The sequence below is a fragment of the Sorex araneus genome, chromosome 5 (assembly GCF_027595985.1).
Source record: "Sorex araneus isolate mSorAra2 chromosome 5, mSorAra2.pri, whole genome shotgun sequence".
NCBI lineage: Eukaryota > Metazoa > Chordata > Mammalia > Eulipotyphla > Soricidae > Sorex > Sorex araneus.
Window position 1 is genome coordinate 162,027,986 of NC_073306.1, and position 25,559 is coordinate 162,053,544.

A 25,559-nucleotide genomic window follows, 5' to 3' on the forward strand; every position below is an offset into this window, starting at 1 on the left:
TTTTTAACTGAGTACTGAACATTTGCAAATCTTTATAAGGGAATTTTTATGTTTATTATTCTACAAGGCTTGAAAAGGCACAGGAAGAAAACAGAAATGTTGCTGTAGAAAAGCAAAATCTCGAGAGAAAAATGATGGATGAGATCAATTATGCCAAGGAGGAAGCGTGTCGACTGAGAGAGTTGAGGGAGGGAGCCGAATGTGAATTGAGTAGACGTCAGTATGCAGAACAGGAGTTGGAGCAGGTATTTAAATTTTCTTAAAACGTATGTTAGTGTATTTCTGTTTTCTCTCTCAGAAGCCAAGTCCTGTTATTCTGTAATTTCTTACATTTAGTTCCGCTGTGTACTCAGCCAAGATCACCTTTCTAATGGGCTGGGGAGGTGGCCCAGAGGGCTGGAAGGCGTCATGTGCATACACAGGCTCTGCTTTCGGTCTCTCTGCAATGCTGGGAGCAGTTGTGACCCCGAAACTGCATCTATTTCTGTTTATCAATCTGTTAATCTGTCTGTCTTCCTTCCCTGTACTGCAAGCATTGATGATCTAAATCCATATGATAAAATGCAGTAACTAAAGATATTGTGACCTTTGTGTTCATCCAGTCATGACACTTTATCCCTTGTCATGTTAATAATCTTGAATCAACTTAAGGCGTTTCTAAAGCTTTAATATCTGCAACATATTTCAATGTCTGACTGCTGCCTAGATTTGTTACTTAGGTAGATTTTATATCACTGTCACTGTCATCCCGTTGCTCATCGATTTGTTTGAGCGGGCACCAGTAATGTCTCTCATTGTGAGACTTATTGTTACTGGTTTTTGGCATATAGAATACACCACGGGTAGCTTGCCAGGCTCTGCCGTGCGGGCTCGATACTCTCAGTAGCTTGCTGGGCTCTCTGAGAGGGGCGGAGGATTCGAACACGGGTTGGCTGAGTGAAAGGCTATCACTGTGTGAAAGGCTACCACTGTGCTATCGCTCCAGCCCAGATTTTATGAGTCTGTCTAATATAAAGCTTTCTGTAAAGATAAAGGGTCTCTGTTAATGTCCATTCCCACCCTGTTAAGTAGTTTTAGAAGGATAATTATCTGCCAAAAATTCCGGCGTTGTCAGAAGGATATCTTGGACAGTACCCCACCAAGTCCGTGTGTACTCAGGATAGAATAGAGGTATTCAGCATTGCACAGTTCTTTCGAAAAGGGTGTGGCTGCTGGGAGAATTTAATTATCACCAGGTGTATTTGTCTCCTATTTCTGCTATAATAAATTACCACCAATTTAGTGGCTTAAAACAACACACATATTACCTTACAGTTTTCCAAGTCAGTGTTTAAAATAGGTCTGTGGAGCTGCATTCCTCCTTGAGGCACTACAGGAGGATCTGCTTTCCTTTCCTTTTCCAACTTCTAGAAGCTGCCGACATTTCTTGGCCCATGGTTCCTTCCTTCCTCTTCAGAGCACATCCCTTCAGCCACTGCTTGGTCTCTGTCGTCTGACTCTGTCCCTTTCTTTATTGATAAATAGAGGATTAGAATGAGTAAAAGGACTTGTTCATGGTAAGAGAATGACTCACTCTTAAAGCAGGGCCTGGAGCCTAGATACTCTGCCTCCTACTTGTATATGTTGTATATTTTTTAATGGGATGCTATTTGAGAAATAAGAATGACATGATTGAAATTATGTGTTGAATGAATATTAATTTCAGGTCATGAGAAAATCGTTTGGTGTACAATGCTGTTTTCTTCAGGGTTGTCATTCTTGGAAGAATGACACAGCCATCTCATTTGTTATTCTCTTTTGAACATAGCCGTCTCATTTGTTATTCTTTTCCTTCACACTCCAGCCATCTGTTTTTTGTATCTTTTCCTTATGAGGAGTTTGTCTTCTTAAACTGATTTTTATGCGTATTTTGCTGTCAGGAGCTATTTACCTTACCTTATAAGACAACCCTTATCTTTAGAAAACGCGATAAAGAATCAAGGAAGTCTTGGTGATCGGGTGGTGCAGTGATTTTTTTTTTTAATATCCAAAGCATAAATATGAACATTGTTGCAGCCATCTTACCTTAACTACACTAGAAAATTAAAAATAAATAAATTTTAAAATAGAATCATGGGCACTGACAAAAAGAGTTCTCGGCAAAATTATACTATGTTTATGAATCAGGCATCATTTTCTTTACTCCTAGAAGTCCCTGCAGAGAAGTAGAATGTCTGCAGAGATGTAGATGTCTAAGACTTTTAACTCTTGGTTTGCTCCCAGAGTTGAAAAGATTGTCAACTCTTTCTTTGGTATGGATCATAAACCTGTTGCAGAGTTTTACAAATGATTGCTTCATAGTGAGGGGAAGACATGACACGAAAGGCCCCCCAGCCACAAACATTCTAATCTGAGAGTTTGGGCATATACAGATCATGTTTCCCCTCTCCTCGTCCCCCCAAGGTCCCTGTATGTGTCCCAGCACAGACAATGATCCCAGTGAGAACCTGAGCCAGGAAGCAGTGGTTTAAAGAAGAGAAATGGGTGTTTAAAAGAACTCTGTCCAACAGGACTGCAGTAATAAGAGAAACCATTTTGTACGTCTTGTATGCCAGAAGGATATGCTGTGCAAATGGCAAATGTTTTATTCACGAATTTCAGTCACAGTGTATTGTTATCCTTATTTACATATGAGATGCATAAAAAAGTTAAATAGCTTGTTTTAAGCCACATAGATATCACACAACAAAGGCAAGATTTTATTCCAAATACATACTTACTCCAAAGTATGTGTTTTCATATACTGCTATTAAAACCTTTGTTTATAAAAGTAAGTTTAACTGGGACACTTCTCGAAATTGGAATTAAATATGGTGCATGTTTTGTATAGAACTATTTTTCTTTAAAAAAAAAGCTCAGGGGTGAATAAACTACCACTCTGTATTTTGTGTGGTTTAAGTAATTTTCATATATCATTTTGTCTTTAAGGCCTCAAGAACCCTAGCTATAGTCAGGAGAAGTCAGAATGCCTCTCAGCCTTGTGAGATAGTAAACCTTGCATGATAAAGAACATGAAGATTACAGAAATAATAAATTCTAAAATTGAGCCTTGAAGCTAGGTGTAAGAGATTTAGGTTCTTTCTGTGATACCATATTTTAACCTACTGTTGTTTCATTCTTAAGAGTATAATTTATACTATAATTTATAAATAGTATAATATAGTTTAATTATATATAATATAATATATAAAATTATATATAATATAATTTATAAATAGTATAATTTAAAAATATTTTTAAGCTTAAAACATAATTTTGTAATATTAAAAAAATTAAGTGACTCATGTTGTCAGTGCTATTACATAATTTTCACTACTTCTGTTCTCCTGTAAATAACAATGCAATTTAAGCTAAGGGATGGAATTTAGGTGAATGATAAACCTATAAATAGTAGACTAGAAAACAGTTGAAATAATTGCAATTATTGAAGGTAAGAATATTGAAATTTTTGAGGGATTGACAGTTTAGTCTCTATGCTATAAATATTTTAATTCTGTGCCAAATGTTTGTTGAACTATGTTAGGAGAAATAAGTAAAATATAATGGTAAGGAAAGTACGATAAAAGAAGTGAAAAGTGAAATTTGTTTGGATTCATGCTATAGTTCCTTGGCAGTGAAAATTATATGGCCGTTTTAGCTCTAAAATCTCGTTAGAAAAGGTTTCAGTTTACTCTGTAGTTTGTAGAGCTCCGTGTCACAGGACCTGAGCTCATATTCTCTCTTCCCGAGAGATTAGCTGGGACGCCACACAGCTTAGCCAAGCGTCTTACTCAGCGCGGGGCTGGCTCCAGCACTTTGTGCTGGTGTCTGTCAGGCACTATGGCCTAGGGTTTGCCAGTGAGGAACTTCTAGTTATCCTTTCTTTCACCTGTCTGTATTTTGGATTGCCTTCTTAGTGCCCCGTTGTGGTTTTAGTTTTTTAATTGGGAGTTTGGGGAAAAAACAAAACAAAACAAAAACACTCTCCTGTAATTTGTTTCAAGTCTTGGATGTAATTTGTTTCAGCAGTCTCTCGGACAGCTGTTCTATTTCTTTATCAGAAGTTTGTGTATAGTACTTTTCCTTAGTTTATTCTGGCAGATGTTAACATTTATTTGAATAAGCTGCATTTGTTCAGATCAAACACGCTTCTGCACGTTCTTTTGGAATAGACATTTTGTTGAGGAAAACAAATTTGTAGCCAGAATGTTCTTGCAGCCAGGTGCTCCATAGTTCCCTCACACTTTGAAGGTGTGGGTGCGTGCATCTGTGACGGGTTTCAGCCATTCTGGCATATGCCTTCAGTGCATGTTCTTGGATTCATTTTGGTCCTCCTGAGTGGAGTTCAGCAGGCCAGGTGCCCCAGCAGTGACTCCCTGTCAGTTCATTGGGAAGGCCTGAGGAGGGGGCCCTGTTGGGAGTGCTGGAGGGCCTTCAGGGCTGTACCCTGTGGTCTCAGGACCATGCAGTGCCCAGGATCAAACCGGGCTCCCATGCATGCCCGACTCTGCTTGGCTCGTACCCCGCTTGCTATGCTCGCTCCCGGGCACTTTCCATGTCTTTCAGCTTGAGTTCTTGGTCGTTTTTAAGTGGAGCATTTCCTTGAATGGACTCTTTCTTTCTGGGTCATTCTTCTTGGCGAGACTTTTTAAAGCATGTTCTTCCGGGGACTGGAGCGATAGTATAGCAGGTAGGGCGTTTGCCTTGCACTTGGCTGACGGGGTTCAATTCCCAGCATCCCATCTGGTCCCCGAGCACTGCCAGGAGTAGTTCCTAAGTGCATGAGCCAGGAGTAACTCCTGTGCATCGCCAGGTGTGACCCAAAAAAAGCAAAGCAAAAAAAAAAAAAAAAGAAAGCATGTTCTTCCGTCGCACTTGCACCTACCTGAACATTCTTGTTTTTTGTCTGGCTTCCCAAAAGGGCAGGAGCTCAGAGAAATAGTGAATATCCTGACACCGAGAGCTATGTTATTTTTTTCATGTTAATCAGTCTGAATTTGTCTTCTTGAAGCTTATGTATGATCTACAAATGCAACGCGGGTTTTTCTTCTCTATGGCATAGTAGAAATGTTGAATTAAGTAGAAGTAGTAGAAGGTTGTAACTTTCTACACACTTCAGGTGTTATTGTAACAGAAGTATAAAATAACATGTAAAACTTGGCCATAAAAAATGTCATGACCAACTTCAGAAGGAGTCTAAGAAACTACAGGGGGATATTCTAGGAACAAAAGCAGGGGCAGGAGAACAGTTCTACATGTCTCACTCCATAGGGGAAATAATGCACTGTGAGAAAAAGTATGATGAGCTTGTTTTTACATACCTTGGACATTTCTTCTCTTGATGTATCTGGCTGTTAAAAAAGCTAAATCTTTAGCAGACTAAGCTATTTTTGCGCCCTGCTCTTTTTTACCAACTAGCTTTATAACTCAGCTTACTGGCTTTAAGGTGCCCTTAGACTCCAGCTTTTTTTAAATTTGTCTGTATGGACCGGGTGAAGGAGTGCGGGGTACTCCCAACAAGGCCAAGGCCTTGGGGGCTATTCCCAGAGATTCCCAGCCAGCTGAGCCAGAGGATTCAGTGCCCACGCCAGAGGATGCCATGGTTCCCGTAGTGCCGGTGGCCTGATGCGTGGGCCAGCAGACAGGGCAGAGGATCAAACTGTTGGCCCGTCACTGCAAAGCCTGTTCCCCTCATCCCTGTGCTAGTGCCCCTGGTTTTAATGTTGGAAATTTATCAACACACACTATGATGTAAAGTTACTTGGAGACTGCATACTTAATTGCATTTTTTTTTTTTGGTATAAAAATATTTGTTTAAAAGTTCACGAATTGAAGATTCTTGGGATGGTGGTTTGTGTCTAACCCAGGGCCTACGTGAGGCATGAGGCATGTGCTCTACCCTTGACCTTTTAATTAAATGTCTTTAATACATTTTTCTTTCTCTCCCTCTGTCACACTTTCTTCCTCTCCCTTCCCTTTCCTTTCCCCTTCCTCTTACTCCTTTCTTCTTCCCCTGTTTGCCTCCTCTCCCTCCTTCTTTCCCAGGTTCGAATGGCTCTGAAAAAGGCTGAAAAAGAATTCGAACTCAGAAGTAGCTGGTCTGTTCCGGATGCACTTCAGAAATGGCTCCAGCTAACACATGAAGTGGAAGTACAGTACTACAATATTAAAAGACAGAACGCTGAAATGCAGTTAGCTATTGCTAAGGATGAGGTACTCTACTATATTTCAAAACTTGCTAAGTTTCTAAGGATTAGCCATTTGGGATCCAGAGATCTGAATAAAAATTTGATTAGCACAGATTCTTTTTATGATTTGGAATGTATTATATAAGCTGATGTAATCGTAGACTGGAAAGTTAAATCACTTTATTAAGAAATGTATTAACCTTTCAAAATGACCTTTGTGTCACTTAAAAAGAAATCATTCCTATTATTACCATAAATGTTTTATACGGAGCTTTTCTCCTCTAGGTTGCTGCTTCATGTCTGATTCAGGTTAGTAGTTACTAGAAATCAATGTCTGATTTATTAAATTGTGTGAAATAAGTTTTAATCTGATTTCAAGTAAAAAATATTTCAAAAGCTTAGTTCATTCACTAACATCTCCGTTGGGGTAGAGGATAGTTACTGTCACTGTTAGTTTTAATGGGATACTCAGATCTTTCTAAGTTGTCGAAATAAGAGGAAAGTTCTTCAGAGAAAAGTTTTGAATTGTCTTGACTTAAGAAAGCATGCTTTCTCCTCCATCTTTGTCGACTTTGGAAGACAGGGCTATATCTTGGCTAACACCTTTCTACTGCTTTTATTGTATTTAATATAGTCAAAACAAAAGGAGTTTCATTAGTTTATGTGCATTCCCCTGACTCCAGACTTAGCCTTATTCATCTCTTCTTTGATTTTCAGGCAGAGAAAATTAAAAAGAAGAGAAGCACCGTCTTTGGGACTCTGCATGTTGCACACAGCTCCTCTCTCGACGAGGTCGACCACAAGATTCTGGAAGCAAAGTAAGAACATCTTTGTAGATGTTTATTTTTGTTCTGTTGCAGTGAGTAATCTATAGAAAACATATTTAAATTGTTCATTTTCCCTGTATGATTATCTGATTTATACTCATTCTAAGATTGGTAGGTTCTTCTTCAAATTAGTTAGTTGATAGGCTTTTCTCACCCCCCGAGTGCCATGTTAAAGCTACTTGCCTGCAACAAGTGATTCCTATATTGCCTTTTCCAGGAAAGCTCTCTCTGAGTTGACAACGTGTTTACGAGAACGACTGTTTCGCTGGCAGCAGATCGAGAAGATCTGTGGCTTTCAGATCGCCCATAACTCAGGACTCCCCAGCCTGACTTCTTCCCTGTACTCGGATCACAGCTGGGTGGTGATGCCCAGAGTCTCCATTCCTCCCTACCCCATTGCTGGGGGAGTTGATGACTTAGATGAGGACACACCACCGATAGTGTCACAGTTTCCCGGTAAGTGGTGAGTTCAGCAGGGAGTGGCATTTTGGGTGAACTTTCTACTATGAATATTTTTTTAAAGAATTACTGTGAAAACTATGATAAAAATTTTATTCACTCTTGTTTTCATTTGTCTTCACTCTGAGATGTGTTTGTGCATGCATGTGTATGCACATGACATATAAACATGTTTTGCCAGACACATTGTACCTACAAAATCGTTGTGTGATGAATAAGGTCCTTGAGCACTTTTTGGAGGCACGTAGGGGAGTTTGCACAATGTTAATGGTACTGTTAGCGGGAGGGTTCCTTGCATACAGGGTTCCAGCATCATCCCACCGTGAGTAGCCTGCTCCCTCCATCACTGCCTCTAGGTCACCCTCCCCCACTCCCTACTCCATCTTCTTGCTCAGTTTAGCAAGAGAAACCCAGTTCTCAGGTCCTGTTGTCTTTGGCTATTTGTTATCCCCTGTTATTCCCATACTATGTCTCTTTATATTCCATAGATGAGAGGTATTATGGTAAAAAAAAAATTGGGTAGGATCTTAAAAAATTTTAATTCCCTATATTGCAAACCATAATGCCCCAAAACAGGGAAATTGTCTGCCATAGAGGCGGTGGGGGGTGTTGGAAGGGGAGGGGCGTATACTGGGGCCATTGGTGGTAGAGAATGTGCTCTGGTGGAGGGATGGGTGTTCGATCATTATATGATTGAAACTCAAACATGAAAGCTTTGTAACTGTATCTTAGGGTGATTCAATAATAAAAAAAATTGAATTCCCAACCTTCATTTTATGAGTAACTAATCGACTATGTGACTTTCAATCTGATTTCCTTTGGTTACGTTTGAGTTGCCATTCACAGTAGGCTTGTTTTTCAATATTTTGCTTTTCCAGCTTGGGTTGTAGTTTTCTGTTTTGGCACCACACCCAGTGGTGTTCGGCAGGTTCTTTCTGGCTTGTTCTCAGGAGTGACCCCTAGTGCACTCCGAGCCGTGCCCGGGCTTCGAATCTGGAATCAGCAGGAGTTGAGGCAAGGGCTGTAGGCCTTGCTGCGGATTCTCTGGAATCTATCATTTTGCTGAAAAAGAACTACTTTGCTGTATAATTCATTAAATACTAAATCAATTTACCTTTAAATAAAATTAAACTGTGCTTACAAAACCTCTGTTGCTAGAAAGATGAGCCTAGAGCACCTCAAAAGATATGTATATACACACACAATGTTGTACCTCTTAAAGCTTTTCCCAGGTGTGGCATGAATCATTACAATTTTTAAAATACTTTTGCTTTGTTATGCTCTATTCTTGGAAAAAAATCTTATACATTATAATTTTCAGTAGGAGGTTAAAATGGAACTATTTCTTTAAAAAATTGAGCATTTATTATTCTGACTTTTTTGCAGAATTTGGATTTTAAAGTTTCTTGTACTAGAAATTATTTGAGAAGCATAGAACACTTACCTTTATGCTTGCCTGCTTCATTTTCATAGTGTGCATGAGTGTCTTTAGGTAGAACAGAATATGCAAAGAACATACAATGGAATTTAATAATTATTTGGAAACATATAAGGGAATTTTAGTTTTTGAAGAAAAACCTGAGAAATGAGTATTTTCTATTTTGAATTTTTCTGTCAAAGATTTTTAGAAGTTCTGACTTTAAACTGTTATAATTTAAAAAGTCATTTAATTAAAACCCAATATTGCAGATAAATTGTGGGTGACTGCTTATGTTCAGTTCTGTGGCTTTATATCTTTGTTTAGTAGCAGCCAGAAATGCCAGAAGAGTGGAAGAGTAAAAGCAGCTAATAGAATGCTGGAAGGTTGAATTCAACTGCTTCAGTGTAGTGTCGGTTGTAGGATCAGATAGATCTGGGCTGGTTCCACAGTTTGAATATTTTGATTGACTTGTTAATTTGAATTCAGTGCCCTTATGACAAGTGCAAAACTGATTCATTAGTATCGGATTTTGTTTGAAAAGGATAACTTTTTAAAAAGTTGCAATTGCTTCTTGGAATTGCTATTCAGTTCCAGTTTCGAAGTAGGTATCAAAATGGATTCCTAAATTAATTCCTTTTTAATACTTGTTTTGGGGCGACATCGGCTTAGTCCTGACTCTGCATTCAGGGATCACTCTGGGCAGGACTCAGGGGCTGGTATTGGGTGCTGGGGATCAAACCCAGGTCAGCTGCACGAAGGCAAGCACCTGTCACCCTGCCCCCGGCTTAGTCCTTATTTAAAAGCTCTTCCTTGTTATATCCATATGGGCAGTAAAAGGAAGCACTTACCATTAAATGTGATTGTAGTTAACAGAATGTGAGCTCTTATATATGAAAAAGTACAAGAGTTGGTTTCAAATTCAGTATGATGATGTTTTAGAAACGCTGTGCTCAAGTGAATTAGCACTGGAAAAAGATTGTAATGTGTAGCCAGACCACAATTTAAGAGTGCTGCCGCCACCCAGTGGCACAACTCTGGTACTCCACTCTGTTTAGTTTTAAAACCATAATTTGGGAGCTTGAAAAAACACATTCTTGGCGACAGAACTAGTGTTGAGAGTACATAAAGGCTTTTGATTGCATACTTCCCTGAGTGATTTTAAAATTTTGCTGTTGTTATGTGTAAATTGCCACTATTATTTGATAAATGATAATGCAGAAATTAATTTTTAGGTACATCCCCTAAATGGGGATGTACCTTTTGGGGGTCACCCGCATCTCCACCTGATGTGTGTAAGCCTCTTTTTACTTTATGAGGTACCCTAGTCTCTCCGCGCTGGAGAATCCAGCATCCTTTCTCGAGCACCTTTTTCTCTCCCTCACATGCCTCATTCTCCATTCTACTTTACGTCTAAAAATAGGAAAAAAATTCATTATTTGAGTTTACCATCATTATATATTTATCATAATAATAAACAAAGTTTATTCATTTTTCTGCTGAGATGGGGTCTTTCTGCTTCTTGGTCCCTGCACACAGTGCAATAATAGGCATTTTCTGTAGTTTTTCCCTGCCCGTGGCTTTGATTTCTCTGGGGAGAACTGAAAGTTGCATTTCTTAGCCATTGGAAAGGCATCTCCCGCTCTCAAAATGGTTCTGCCAGTTCACACGACAAGAGTGTCTGCCTGTATCCTCACCGAAATTGAAAATAATCTGATTTATTTGCCTTCTATCTTGAAGGATGTGATATGATGCTTCTATTACTAATACTTTTATTTCCTTGATGGCCACTGAACTCGAGTATCATGTGTCTGTTGGCATTTCCATTTGGATTTCTTCCCCTCATAGTTGCTTGTTCCTCCTGCAGGTGCCCTTCAAGATTCCTTACAGATCTGGAAGAGTTTTTATTGTTCCTGGTTATTTGACTTTTGAGATATTATCTCCTAGGCTTGCTTTTTTTTTTTTTTTGGCTGTGCTATATTATTGTTTTTTTTTTCTTATAAATCATAATGTTTTAAAAATTTTAAAACTTAAGAATCTGATTTTTTTAAATGTTATTTTGGATTGTTTGCTTTCCTATAAGTTTTAACATTTTGCTTTAGTCCCCTAGTCTGTCAATCCACCTGGAAATTCTTTTTGCTCATATAGTGAGGCATGAATCTATTTTTTTGGGGGGGTCACACCCAGCGATACTCAGGGGTTACTCCTGGCTTTGCACTCAGGAATTACTCCTGGTGGTGCTTGGGGGACCATATGGGATGCCGGGGATCGAACCCGGGTCGGCCGCTTGCAAGGCAAACACCCTACCCGCTGTGCTATCACTCCGGCCCCTGTGAGGCATGAATCTAAACATACCTCTTTATTTAAAAAATATTTTTTATAATTTTTAATTAAAAAATTTTTTTTTGCTTTTTGGGTTACACCCAGCGACGCACAGGGGTTACTCCTTTCTCATGCACTCAGGAATTACTCCTGGTGGTGCTCAGGGGACCAGATGGGATGCTGGGAATCAAACCTGGGTCAGCCTCGTGCAAGGCAAATTCCCTACCCGCTGTGCTATCACTCCAGCCCCTAAATATACCTCTTTATGTATGAGTAAACAGTCGTCCCAGCTTCTTCCGGTTCTGTCCCTGCTGACTTGTAATATCGACTCTCTCCATAAATAACGTAAAAGACCTTTAAAACATTCTGTCCCACTGGTACCACTCTGCTTTAGTTATTATATTTAGCTTTATAGTTGGTATTGATGTGTCATCTGTCTAAATATTCCCTTATATTTTGGATTCAGAATTTGCAGTCAGCCAATTATTACGGAGTTTAGGATCTGCTTATGAGATTCCATTAAATAATTTCATTATACTTTTTCTAAGGTTTCTGTGGATTTATTGATTTATTTGGAAATAATTGGTAGTCATCGGTTCTATTTCTTGAGGTCTACCTTTATGCCTTTGTTGTTGTGGGATGGCTCCTAGGAGGTCCTCAAGAGGCCCAAGGGCCCCTCTCTCTTGTTATTGGCCAATCATGTCCTGGGTTCACAGGCAAGAGCCTAAGATGTTGTGTTCCTCAGGCCTGCCATCCTAGAGGTTATCTGGGCCACCTGGTGGTGTCTGTTTCCAGGACTGTACCCAGAGGTACTTGGGGGACCATGTGGTGCTGGAACCAAACCAGGCTCTGCTGCATGCAGGGCATGTATCTTAACTCCTGTACATTTCTCTGGCCCCTCTTGGATATGTTTAAGTAAAACGTGAAATCTTACAATACATTTCTGCAAACCCTTTTTACAAGATTAATCTCTGGGAGCCTGACAGAAGAAACTTTGGGAGGGGTAGTTTTTTGGATACTGGTTCCCCTATTTTTTTCTTTTTTTAGATCATACTCTAGTTGTTGCAGATGTATTAACAGTCTTGATTTTTCTTTCTTTTGTTTATTTGGGCCACACATGGCAGTGTGCAGGGTTTACTCCTAGCCCTGCACTCAGGGCTCACTCCTAGCAGTACGCATGGAACCATATATGTTGCTGGTGTTAGGGATTGAACTGGAGATGCCAGCATATGAGGCAGGTGCCTTAGCCCCTGCTCTCTCTCCAGCCCCAGAAATGCTTATAAGTATATGCAGATCGCTATACAGAAACACTGAATTTTCCTGAGTTTTTTCCCCAGTAAAGCCAGAAATAGTGAATTGTTTTTCCCTTTCAGATTCTTTAATAATTATGCAAATATTGCCTTATAGTAACTATTACTTTTTGCTTTCAAATTCGTACTTTCTGACTTTAAAATAGCAACAGTAGCTTTCTAGATTACTTCTGTCTACCTTCTCTTTGCTTTCTTCAAAAATGTTCTGCCTTTAAACAAAGTGGTGGTGAGGGGGACTTTCTGTCATCACACTTCTCTGTATAATAAACAGCAATATCTGGTTTAGGTTTGCATCCTATTTGAGGATCTCTTGCCAACTAAGATAAATTTAACTTAGTCACATTGATTGCTCACTGACCTGTTTGGACTTCTTTTGTGGTTTCTATTTTCCATACCTCTTTGCAGCTATTTTTGTCATTTCCCCAGTGGATCTCTTAATCATTTAATTTTAATTTCCATTTCCCATCTTATATATTAATGTTGCCGAATGTTTTGAATGTTCCACAGGTCGTTACTTTTATTATTTTATTTGTCATTGTTTATATATATGCTTGTGTTCATCTGTTTATCTTTGAAATTTGCCTATTGCTTTCTTACCCTCTTGAAAAATAGATTACTGTGCACCCAAGACTTCACTTATATCTCCAGTTAAAACCCAGACCCTCAAATTCTGGAGGCTGAGAGTCTCACAGCACTTGCAGCATTGTTCTTACTCCTATTAGTTCTGCTTTTAGTTTCTCTGTTGTGGCATCTTAGACTTTTAAATTTTTTGTGTGTAGACTGAGCTGTGCATTGGAGACTGTAGTGAGATTGTACTCAGTATATTGGAGTGTTTGAAGGTATTTAAGGTGTGTAGTTAGGGCTGTGAAAAGTTGATCAAGCTATCTTTGCCATATATTGTTAAAACCCAATGCCACATATCACTTCTTGTTTTGGGTTGTTGTTGAGAAGAATCTATATTTTGAGACAAAATTGTATTTCTCTGCCTCAGGAAACACATTACAAAGTATAGTTTGCCAATATAGGGTGTGTTTATCTACTATTAGAATAAATAATTACCTTGGAAATAAATTTCTGTATATTAAACTTTAATGTTTCATTTAACTACTCATAAATTAGAGATGCGGATGGCTCTTTCCCTTCTGTAGGAATTAATAATAGCCTGAAGATATCATAAAACATATGTTATATAGAGGAAAACTAGTTACAAGATTAAAGTGTACTGATTGTTAATTCTATGTGCATTCTGTGCTAGTGTAATTGTACATTGTCTGTGTAGATTGGCCCCTTCGAGCAACAAAGAGGGTTCTTAGTTCCAGCTGGATGTAATTCTATGGGAGGGATTTGTACATATACATAGACACAGGTCACAACATATAGAAGAAGAAAATGCTTGGAGAAGATTTAAAATTATGAACAGTTTCTAGCTGTGTTGATTCACATCTTTAGCTATGTTTTTTTTTTTTATAGAGTTGCTTAACACTTTCCTTGCAAACTCTCTGCTTTCTTCTTAAAACTTCATTGAATAGCTTTCCTCTTTCTGTACAGTATTCATTTTTCTAGTGAATCTTGAGTCTTCTTAGACCTTCTTACCACACATTAGTCATGCTGAATCTAAGATTTGCTGAATATTTGAAATAACCAGCAATCAGTGAAAATGTTTGGGACTTTTCTGGGACTTACTTGTGTCACTTTGTATATAATTTATTTGTAGGGTACAGTTTCCTGTATAGTATTTGTAGAATATAGTTTCTTTGCCAAAATAAGGTCATTGGATTAAAAGTTTCCATGGTTTCTTCTATTGCTCCAATTTGTGAATCATTATAAATGAGAGAAAATTCTGTTTGCTCTCTAAATTACAACTATTTCCATATTTTACAATTTATGATTGGAAAAAGCTTTGTGTAGTATTGAGAAAAGCTTTATGTAGTATTATAGTAATTTAGTAGTCAAGAATTCTGAAGATAAGGGCTGGAGGTACAGTACAGGAGGCGGTATTTGCCTTGCACATGGTAAATGCCTTCAATCCCTGGAACCCCACATGCTCCTCTGAGTTGCCAGGAGTGGTCCCTGTTTGCAGAGCAAGGAGTTAACCCTGAGCACTGCCAGGTGTGTCCCACAACTCCCCTGGCCCGCCCACCTCAAAAGGAATTCTGAAAATGTTCTTTTTAATTTCAGCTCATTTTCTCCTTTAATACATTAAGTTATTTGGCTAGTTTCATTGGAATTATCCCTTAATCTTTTCAATAAATAACCTATTGTACATCTGCTTTTTGGGTAGGTCTGACATTGCTAGTTATGATGCAGTGTTGAACATGGTACACAGTGCATCCATGGAACTTACAGTTTGATGGAGGAAAAACAGAGTTTGAGCTAAACTATGTCATTGGGGAAATGGACTATGGTGTTACTATGTGAGCACAAGCTGGTGCAATTTGACCTCAAAGTTGGAGGGGCTTGGGAAGCTTCCTGGAAGAATCGTCAGTGTAGTCAAGTCCTAAAATGGGAGCTGAAGGGGAGATGTGGGGGAACAGAGGTGTGAAGGAAGAGATAACACTTTATTTCTTTTTTTTTTTTTTTTTTTTTTTTTTTTGCTTTTTGGGTCACACCCGGCGATGCACAGGGGTTACTCCTGGCTCTGCACTCAGGAATCACCCCTGGCAGTGCTCAGGGGACCATATGGGATGCTGGGAATCGAACCCGGGTCGGCCGCGTGCAAGGCAAACGCCCTACCCGCTATGCTATCTATCGCTCCAGCCAACACTTTATTTCTGAGGAGCTGGGGGAGTATTCTGTGCCTAATATTCTTTTTTTTTCATGTTTCAACACTTTTTATTTTTCCTAAATCATTCTTTTTTTTTTTGAGGGTACAGTTACAGATTTATACATTTTTGTGCTCATGTTTCCCTCATACGAAGTTCGAGAACCCATCCCTTCATCAGTGCCCATTCTCCACTACAAATAAACCCAGCATCCCTCCTACCCTCCCCAATCCCATCTCCCCCACCCCACCCCGCCACTGTGGCAGGGTATTCCCTTTTGTTCTCTCTCTCTAATTAGGTGTTGTGGTTTGCAATAAAGATGATGAGTGGCCATCGTGTTAAGTCTCTAGTCTACATTCAGCACGCATCACCCTTCCCCCGCATGGCCTCCAACCACATTTTACTTGGTTTTCCCTTCTCTATCTGAGTTGCCCTCTCTCCAGAATGTGAGGCCAGCTTCCAAGCCATGGAGTCAACCTCCTGGTACTTATTTCTACTATTCTTGGGTGTTAGTCTCCTACTCTGTTATTCTATATTCCACAGATGAGTGCAAACTTTCTATGTCTGTCTCTCTCTTTTTGACTCTTTTCACTTAGCATGATACTTTCCATGCTGATCCACTTATATGCAAAGTTCATGACCTCATTTTTTCTAACAGCTGCATAGTATTCCATTGTATAGATGTACCAAAGTTTCTTCAACCAGTCATCTGTTCTAGGTGTGCCTAATTTTCTTGAATAAATAAGAGAGATACGAGTTTTGAAATACAGACTAGATAGCTTGAGCGTTTTGAGCTTTGGTAAGGACCATGACTTAATTTTAATCCCAAAAGTATTACGGAGCCATTTAAAGGTTTTATGCAATAAAATGTCAAATTTCACTTCCATTATAGGGTAGTCATGTGGGCTGTTATGCAAGCTGCAGTGTCATGAAGAATAAGCTGGAGGCAGAGATTAAATAGGAGAGGGTATAGCTGTGGAGAATCAGATGGTGGTTATGGGGGATGTGGGTAGAATGGAGAGACACCGAGGACTGGAAGTTTAGAGAAATATCAAGGAGGTAGACTTAGGAACACTTTGTGATTTTAATCACAATGGAGAAAGAGGAGTCAGAAATATCTGTATTTCCAGTTCAGAAAACTTAGTGGATACTGGTGTTATTTCTTAAGGAAAACAGGAGTGAGTTTAAGGAGGAAAATGTTGCATGTGTGGACTTCTCTTCGGGTGTCCAGTGTCCAAGAGGCAATTCTAAAGTTTATGAGAAGGGTTAAAGTGGAGTCTAGATTGGGCGGCTGTGCAATGCAAGTGATGATTGAAGTTTCGAAGTTACGGGAGTAGACGAAATTGCTCCAGAGGAATAGTAGAAAGGGCTGAGAAATAGTACAGCGGGTGGGGTGCTGGCCTGGGTTTGATCTCTGGCACCCAGTCTGGTCCCCTCAACCCTGTCAGGAGTAAACTCTGAGCATAGCCAGGTGTGGCCCCAAAACAAACAGCAACAGACAGTGGAAAGACTGTTTAGGTAACTGTGTTATCTAAACTGTAATACTTTAAACAAATAATAATTATGGAACAGGATTAGAACAAGGTCTGCAACAGTTAAAGGAGAAGTAAAGAGGTGAGAACGTGGTCAGGAGTCAAGGGCAGGAGAAAGTAATTCTGACCTGTGCTGCTCGTCAGTCGTCAAGACCTGAGACATTCACTTAATGTAGGAGGAAGCAGATCGTGAACTTAGAATAGTTGCAGCTAAATGGCCGAAGAATGAGCTAAGAGGAATGAGTTGAGAGGGAGAAACAACGTAGATCTAATTCTTTTCCCTCAAAGGGTTAGCTGTAAAACACTCTGAAATTTTTGGGGGGAGGTGTGGGGGGCTGTTACCTTTTATTTTTTTATCTGATTTTCTCTCTTCACAGCATTAACTTGTAAGTGGCTGTGGGAAGTAGGAAAGGAGATGGGCGGTGGGGGCAGAGGAGTGGATGGAAGAGAGTGGTGAATTTCTAGGAAGGTAGAAATAGTCAGGATCTAGATGTGTGATGTCCTGATTTATAATTTCAAAAAGGGGGCAGTGGTGAGTGATGGCAGGATGAGGCATAGTGGTGGGGTGGAGCGGAAGGAAATGTCAGGTGAGGAAAGATGAGAACCCCTGAGTGGTTGGAGTTACCTGTAGGTCTCTGAGTAAGATTAAATAGAAGAATGTCCAGAAGTGACACCTGAAATGGGTCTGGAAAGTTCACGACCCTTAAAGCGCAGGCTTCAGAAGGGTGCAGATGCCGGGTTTTTATATGTTATCGGCGTGTGAGAGCACCACCAGCGTAACAATGAACTGCGCAGCGTTACCCAAGAGTGAAGAGTTGACACTTGAGGAGATCTTTCTTTGGGAGGCTCTGTCTGTTAATGAAAGCAGTGAGTTTCTCATTCAGTCAATCACGCGGGTATGGAAGTTTATTGCATGAAAGGATCTAAACTGGGACTGGAGCAGGAAAAGGGTGACCGAACACTTGCGATTGGTTTTACAGTCCTCAGTGCTGAAGAAACAAGGGTTGGCTTGTTCTTCCTGTCTATGACAGGTACGAGATCTCAAGAGACAAGTCCTGGGAAATCCAGCTGATTCTTTCATTTTACTGTTAGTATTCTCCAAAGATTAATACACAGTTTGCTTGGAAGTATGCCATTCTGATTTTTTAAAATTTAAGCATTTGTTACCTTGGGTAAGGTTTTCAGCCCTGGGGGTAATAATGTCCCGCTTCCTGTTACAGCCTGGTGTTTCCATGTTCACTTGTTTATTTTTCAGATCTGTGTTTTTGTTTCTCTTTCTTAGCTTCCCAGGATGGTAATGATTGTGGTTACGTCAGTGAAGGTAGACTGGCGGGCGCGGCGTCAGTAACATCCGTTCTTCCGCGCGCGTATTTACCATGTGCCGCGAGAGCAGTGTTGGGTTTTATGAGCGTTTTGATATGTCTGTCTTGGTTTCCAGGGACCATGGCTAAGCCCGCCGGATCGTTAGCCAGAAGCAGTAGCTTGTGTCGCTCCCGTCGCAGCATTGTGCCATCTTCGCCACAGTCCCAGCGTGCTCCACACCCGGCGCTCCCTCGGCACCCCCACCACCCCCAGCACTCCCAGCACTCGTTGCCTTCCCCCGATCCAGATATCCTCTCAGTGTCCAGTTGCCCTGCTCTATATCGAAACGAAGAGGAGGAGGAGGCCATTTACTTCTCCGCCGAAAAACAATGGTATTGGCCGGGCACCACGCACAGTCTGTGTTGGGTGGACGGGTGTTAGGTGGGTGTGTGGTGGGGAGAGAGAATGTGTGCGTTTTTCTTTTTCTTGTTGCATAGTACTTGAACCCCAAACTTGGGGGCTTCGAGTCCTACCCATTTAGTCGCTGTCAGTTCTCTTCTGCACGATAGAATCCAGGCTTGATGTGGTTGGGTTTTCCTCCTCAAGACCTGGCAGGACTAGCTCAGCGAGTTGGCTGAACTGGCTCCTTACGTGGCCCATGGAGTCCTCCTCCTGGGTCACTTGGCGGTGGCAGTTTTCAGTCCCTGTGGTTCTTATCAGCACTGGGTCCCTGCTTCTCTGCTTGCACTTGGGCTGCCCCGGCTTCCTAGAGACTGGCTGCTTTTCCTTGTAGAACCTTCAAAGCCAGCAACAGAAATTTCCCTCTGTCAAATCCCTTCTTTGCTGTGAGTCTGTCTTTCTCCGTCTGACTTCTTACACCCAAATGGAAAAGGCTCACTTGGACAGTAATCTCTCTCTAGTAAGATGGAAGCGCGTGGGGACTCTGTTGCACAGTCCCTTCGTAGCAACACCGATATCGTGAATAAATAACTGAGAGTAGTTAGTTGTGTGAACACTGGGGCTGGGGATTTGGGCTCTTTCTTAGGACTCTGCACGTCACAGATACTTTGTGATACAGCTGCTTAGAGGCCATCGTACACAGTTGATTCAAGTCTCAGACATAAATTTGTCTCATGAATAATTTCCCATGTAAAATAGACAAGAGCTTAAGTGTCAAGGAGATATCAAACAGGCCTTGAATTTTAAAATATTTGTGCTTCTTAATGATTGTTTGGTGCTAATACTTGCTAACTGACAAGATACAGCAGAATGCAAAGATTTTAGAAACATCTCAGGAACTTGAAGAGGAAAAAAAATCATACTTCTAGTAATTTTTTTCTACAGAATAGGTGTAGCAACATTAAGTTCTGGCTCACCTTACACATGTTAACGCTCTGTGAGGTTTATTGTGATTTGGGTCTCTTCCTAAGCACCATTCCTCTTTGGAGCAGCATGCTGTTCCCTTGCTGTTCGTTTGCACCTTCACAGGTGGCTGACCCCTGCAATTTCACACCAGAAACAAAACCAGTGGGAATAGGTTTGATGTACTCAGTAGTTTTTTATAGGTCTTTAGCATATGATTTTTATCTGAGTTGACATCATTAGATAATTGTTTTCACATTTCACTGTTTCATCTAGTAAAGATACAGATGATTTTACTGTCATACACCTAAAAAGATAGTTTATATTTCCTGTTTTTGTTGCAACTAGAGAATTTGATGGAGCTTTCTTGGTTAACACTTGCAAGATTAGCCTTTCTGCGTCACTGTCATCCCGTTGCTCATCGATTTGTTTGAGCGGGCACCAGTAACATCTCTCATTGAGAGACTTATTGTTAGACTTATTTTCTGGTACACAGAAAACCTGGATATGCCAAAATATCCAAATAATTTTAGCCTTTGGATATAATTATATTCTTTGCAAATAATTATAGCCACCCAGCAAGGTGACGATTGACAAAAATGATTTTATATGGCTTATGGAAGTTTGTAGGAAAACTCTTGGAGCTGTTCAACCCAATAGGATTTCTGCTCTCATATGGATAGAATGTTAGTTCCTGTTTCAAATAGTAATGTCAAAAATTCACAGTTTATAAATATGAGTACACGAATTTAGAAGTCAAAAACATCTCCCCATTGTCAGTGTTTTTAAGTGTTGAACCACCAGAATCCTCAAAAAATAACATTTTCTTTTTAGGGATCTTTCATAAATCTGTGCATCATGCGGGTATACATTCATTTAAGCCTCAATTTGAACTAAATTCTTGTTATATGGGTTTTAGATATAACTTGAATTCAATTACATGTCACTCTGGGGGCGTAGAGAAGAAATATAAAAATAAGTAAATGGTGCACATAATTAAATTCAGCATTCCAAAGAAATGGAAAGAGTGGGAGCTTTTAAAGTATATTTTATCTTGGGGCTGGGGCAGTAGGACAGCAGGTAGGGTGTTTGCCTCACTTGCGGCCAACTTGGGTTCAACCCTCATCTTCCCATATGTTCCCCTGAGCACTGCCAGCAGGAATTCCTGAGTGCAGAACCAGGAGAATCCCATGAGCATCTCTGGATGTGAGCCAAAAAAAAAAGGAAATCTATCTAGTATCTCACTTCATATCTGATTGATTATGCATCAGAAGCAGCACTTCAAATCACTTTGTTTTGTAAGTAGCTGTTAGAACCAAAAATGATAATGACATTAATCAGATTCTGTTACTTTAACAAAAAAATTAAGACTTGGACAAAGTAAATGATTTGCCCAGGCTGGGTCAGTGGATTAATGACACGACCTCAGTAGTAGCCCAGGCCTCCTAATTTAGATCTGTATTCTTTAACACATTGTTTGGAACTTACAGACTAGTCTTAAAAATATTTTTAACCTAGCTTAAAATTTCATACACACGCATTCAGCCAAACAGCATCGCAGAATAGAAAATGCATTTGTAACATTGGACCTAGGGTCGGGAGCAGACGAGGTGCTCGCATTGCAGGCAGCCAGCCAGGTTTGCTTCCTGACACCACATATGGCCCGTTGAGCTGCTCCAGGAGTGATCCCTGAGCACAGAGCCAGGAGGAAGCCCTGGGATCAGCTGGGTGTGGCTGAAAACTAAAAACAAACGAAAATTGTTAAGAGATGAGTTTTTGAGCCTGGAAGCTGACCTGCTTCAGGGAGCAGTGACAGACTGATGAGAAGAATACCAAAGGCAAAGACCTTACCAAGGATTGATTTGAATCTGATCCTCTCTTCCTGCTGAAGTCGTTTCTTCCCCTCTACCAGCAGTCTTTGTTACTAGATTGAGAAAGCATTTGAAAATTATGTAGCACGTGCAACTGTATTGTAGAAAGCCATTATTTACATTTTTATCTGCCCAGGGATTTCTGTAGTTTTTGAGAGCTTACAGTCTAAGAAAGAGAATCTTTATGTCCACATGTGAGTAATATGGGCACAGATAAATATATTCAGCAATCTAATGTATGTCTAAAATATATGATGTCAACATAGGATACACTCAGAAGTGAATGCTGTCCCACCAGCAAGCATACTTGTCATGACACAAATAATGCTAGCAGTCATAGGTCATGCAAGGATAGGGACTCTTCGGCTCATTCATTCTATAAATATGCATCTAGCCCATGCTGTGCTGCACTTGCTAATAACTTGATCTGCCAGGACAAGTGAGACAAGGTACTGACTTAGCTCTGTCTGGTAGGTGGTAATCATGCGTGCTCCCCTTTCTCGGCTGTCTACAGCTCTCTTCTTCCTCTTGCTTACTCTTTGCCAGTCACTTTTTACCTTGACTCCACTTTTTGCTTCTTAGCTCTTTCTTTCATGGAATGAACATTATTTGTGTTAGGATTTCTGTGTATAATAAAAGAAAGTTAGACATGATCCTTTTCCTTCCAGATTTCTTTTTTTTTTCATCTGTGTATTTCCTCACTCATTTGTCACTTATTAATTTCATGCTTTCTGTGGGCTTTTCATTATTGTAGTGAAAAAAAAAAAAGAACAGGGGGAGTGAGTCCTTTCCTCATTACCTTTTTCCTTTTTCTTGAGGAAACTGATAAACAAGTTATTATTAAGTATTTGAAAATATGGGAAGTGCTGGGATATAAACAAGGATTAAAGGGCAGAGAATGCGGCTTGCACAGGGGTTCGGAGAAGCATCTCTGGAGAGAGACAGCACTTTAGCAGTGACTGGAAGTGAGCCAGGTAGCGAGGACAGGCTGGCACTCTTACCTGTGGAGGGTGTGTGGGGCACAAGCCCCGCGGGAGTCACAGGATGGTCACGGGGGAGAAGTGAGGCCTGGGGAATGAGGCAGAAGGTGTTTGCAGATGGAGGTATGACCAAGGCCCCATGGCTGTGACATGGGCTTTGAATTTTTTTATGAGAAACATTGGCAAGATTTGAGAAGATGGGCTGTGATTGGTGGTTGTCCAGAGAGCCAAAAGTAAGAGGGAGGAACCAGAATAGATGCAGATGGTTACCAGAGGGGAAGGTGCAGTGAATGGGAGAAACAGCTGAAGGGAGTTTTTTACATGGCAGTGCCAGAAAATACAGACTTTTAAATGAGATTAGTATATACTAATATCAAAATTGTGCTGTATACTGGCAACATACATTATATGTTGTTATCTTATATATGTTATCTTATATATATATATTTACCTTAATTAAAAAATTACATTGAGAAGAAAAGAATGGAAATAGAATAATTCAGAAGCTATTGCAGTCATTGAAGTAACTTCATGGTGGTTTAGGAAGAGGGATGTATATGTACACTGAGGGGGAAACAAGTAGTGAATATGAGTTATATTGGGAAGGAATGCTACACATATTGACTTAAGGGCATAAGCCTTATTTTTTCATTTCTTTCTCTGTGCCTTCCCTTTTTTTTTTTACTGTGAAGAAAGGGGTAAAATTTACAAAGGAAAATGCCTGAGAGGATTTATAGGTATTTTTTAATAGCTTTTGTTATTGGCTTTCATTTCCTCTCCACTTCCTTATTGAATCTATTCTCTCCCTTCCCTCTTTTTTTAATACTGAGTTTTGGGGAACTTATTTTTTAGCTTCATATGTTTCTTTCCTCTTTCCTTAGGAAACCACATTATGACTGTTTAATTCTTGCTCAAATTTAACTTTGAGTTTTGTTAAGCCATGTGGTTTAGTCATTGAATGTAGTGATTTTGTTGAAATGCATAAAGAAATTTTATGCACTTCTCCCTTTTCCATCTTCATAAGTTAAGAAATTGAAATTTCTTAGATTTTAGTTGAAGTCAGAAAGTCACTGGATAATCTTGATTTCTTTGGCGTATTCAGGATTTTTTACCTTGGCTTTTATTGTTATCCAGGGAAGTACCAGACACCGCTTCCGAATGTGACTCCTTAAACTCTTCCATTGGAAGGAAGCAGTCTCCTCCTTCGAGCCTTGAGATATACCGAACATTGTCTCCTCGGAAGATTTCAAGAGATGAGCTTTCCCTCGAGGATTCGTCCCGGGGCGACTCCCCCGTGGCCGCAGATCTCTCTCGGGGTTCTCCTGATTGTGTGGGCCTCACTGAAACCAAGAGCATGATCTTCAGCCCCGCGAGCAAGGTGTACAACGGCATCTTGGAGAAGTCCTGTAGTATGAACCAGCTCTCCAGCGGCATCCCGGTGCCTAAGCCTCGCCACACGTCATGCTCCTCGGCCGGCAACGACAGTAGTAGACCAGCCCAGGAGGCCCCAAGCGTAGCGAGGATAAGCAGCATCCCGCATGACCTCTGTCACAACGGAGAGAAAAGCAAAAAGCCATCTAAAATCAAAAACCTTTTTAAGAAGAAATCGAAGTGAACTGACTGGGGATTGCATTGAAGTGGCATCTTGAAACCTTTATCTCACCCCTGTTTCATTTTAATTTTAGGAATGTAACTGCTGGGGCTATCCAGAGTGGAGGCCACAGTGGATTGTCCTTAAGGGCAGCTGTCTACTGTCTGCTTATTTAAATGACTCTTTAATCAGTCGTCATGTGTTATTACTAAAAAAAAAAAAAAGAAATCATTGAGATGAGACAGTTTACAGTCATTCTGCCTATTTATTTCTGCTTTGTTATTAGTGATGTATATACAACATTTTGTGGAAGCCACTATGGACTTACAAGCTTTAATGAACTAGTAAGCCAGCATGGGCTTGCAAAAAATTTCTTGTTTACCAGAGCATCTTCTTACCTTTCCACAGAGCTATTTACATCTTGGACTAAGTGACTTAAAAGAAGTAAAACTAATTGCACTACTGTTTTCCAGACTGGAAAAAAAAATAAAAACAAATCTCTGCAAGTGAAACTGTATAGAGTTTATAAAATGACTATGGATAGGGGACTGTTTTCATTTTTAGATCAAAATGGGTTTTTAAGTAGAACCTAGGATTTCTAATTGACTTGATTTCTGGAAATGAAAACCCACGCTTTTATTATGGGAAGCTTCTTTAACTGCATTTAATATTATAAAGTTTCAAGTCCTGCTGTAAAGATCATGTTGTTTTGTTTTTCCCAGGGCTTTCACTGTGATTTACTGCATTGCAGGCTGTATGATAGAACTAGAAATAATTTTAAGAGAGAAGGCTCTTGATTCCTTATGAAAGTGGAAGAGTTGAAACTTGATCGAAGGACTTAAAACATTCACAAGCTTAAACTGAAGTGGGGTGGGGGGCACTGGGGGGTCGGAAACTTGTTTACAGACTTTGAATAACTGCAAAGGATTTATGGTTTGTGAAAAATTTGTACTGTGGAAATGATAATAAATTGGAGACATTATTGTGTGGGACTGTGCTGATTTTTGTTGATAACACTCCACTAAAAACACTATGTTTCCTGGAGAACTGTGTAAGCCGCCTTGTTGCTTAGTTGCAATATAAGAAATAGTGATGTTTTGGAAGGAAGTTGTCAACAAATTTCTTTCTGTTTTATATTGTTTGTCATATTTTTATGTAGTTTGAAATGTCTTAATGTTCTAATATCAAGATTAACAAATATAAATTTATGGTGCATTTAGATTGTGTTGTATTGATTTGTAAAGCTTGGAGTTTGTAAAACTGACAGGTTATTATAAGGGTTGCATTTGTTGGAAGATTATCACAGTGCAAGTGAGTACACTAACAATCTGGGAAGTTTCTGCTTAAATGTTTTAAATTAAGAGATGTATCATCAGGTTAATACAATGTGGATGGGTATTTGGGTAAAAAACTGAATTATCTAGAGGTTTTATTTATTTATTTATTTTAGCATTCTGGCTGAAATTTGGATACCTGATCCAGTGCCGGTTAGAGGAAATTTCATGAATAGGAAGTTTCTTTGAGATTTGCTCCAAGAGAAAATTGTGTTGAGTATAAAATTTCCTGAAATCTCCAGTTAATTACGAACGCTTACTATTCTCCCTAGTACTGTTGTTAA

At 39.8% G+C, this 25,559-nt stretch overlaps 1 protein-coding gene across 3 annotated transcripts in view; it reads left to right on the forward strand.

Annotated features, from left to right (window-relative positions):
• Positions 1-25,156, forward strand: part of STIM2 (stromal interaction molecule 2) — a 130,494-nt gene extending 105,338 nt beyond the window's left edge. Inside the window, exons 7-13 of one of the 3 annotated variants that reach the window (XM_055138607.1) lie at positions 68-245; positions 6,064-6,231; positions 6,492-6,515; positions 6,924-7,024; positions 7,251-7,489; positions 18,274-18,529; positions 23,485-25,156. In XM_055138607.1, coding sequence (XP_054994582.1) covers positions 68-245; positions 6,064-6,231; positions 6,492-6,515; positions 6,924-7,024; positions 7,251-7,489; positions 18,274-18,529; positions 23,485-23,965 — 1,447 coding nt within the window. In that variant the 3' untranslated portion in view covers positions 23,966-25,156. The remainder of the gene's footprint in view (positions 1-67; positions 246-6,063; positions 6,232-6,491; positions 6,516-6,923; positions 7,025-7,250; positions 7,490-18,273; positions 18,530-23,484) is intronic. The other 2 variants (XM_055138609.1, XM_055138608.1) reach the window with 2 other exon arrangements.
• The last annotated feature ends 403 nt before the right edge of the window (positions 25,157-25,559 follow it).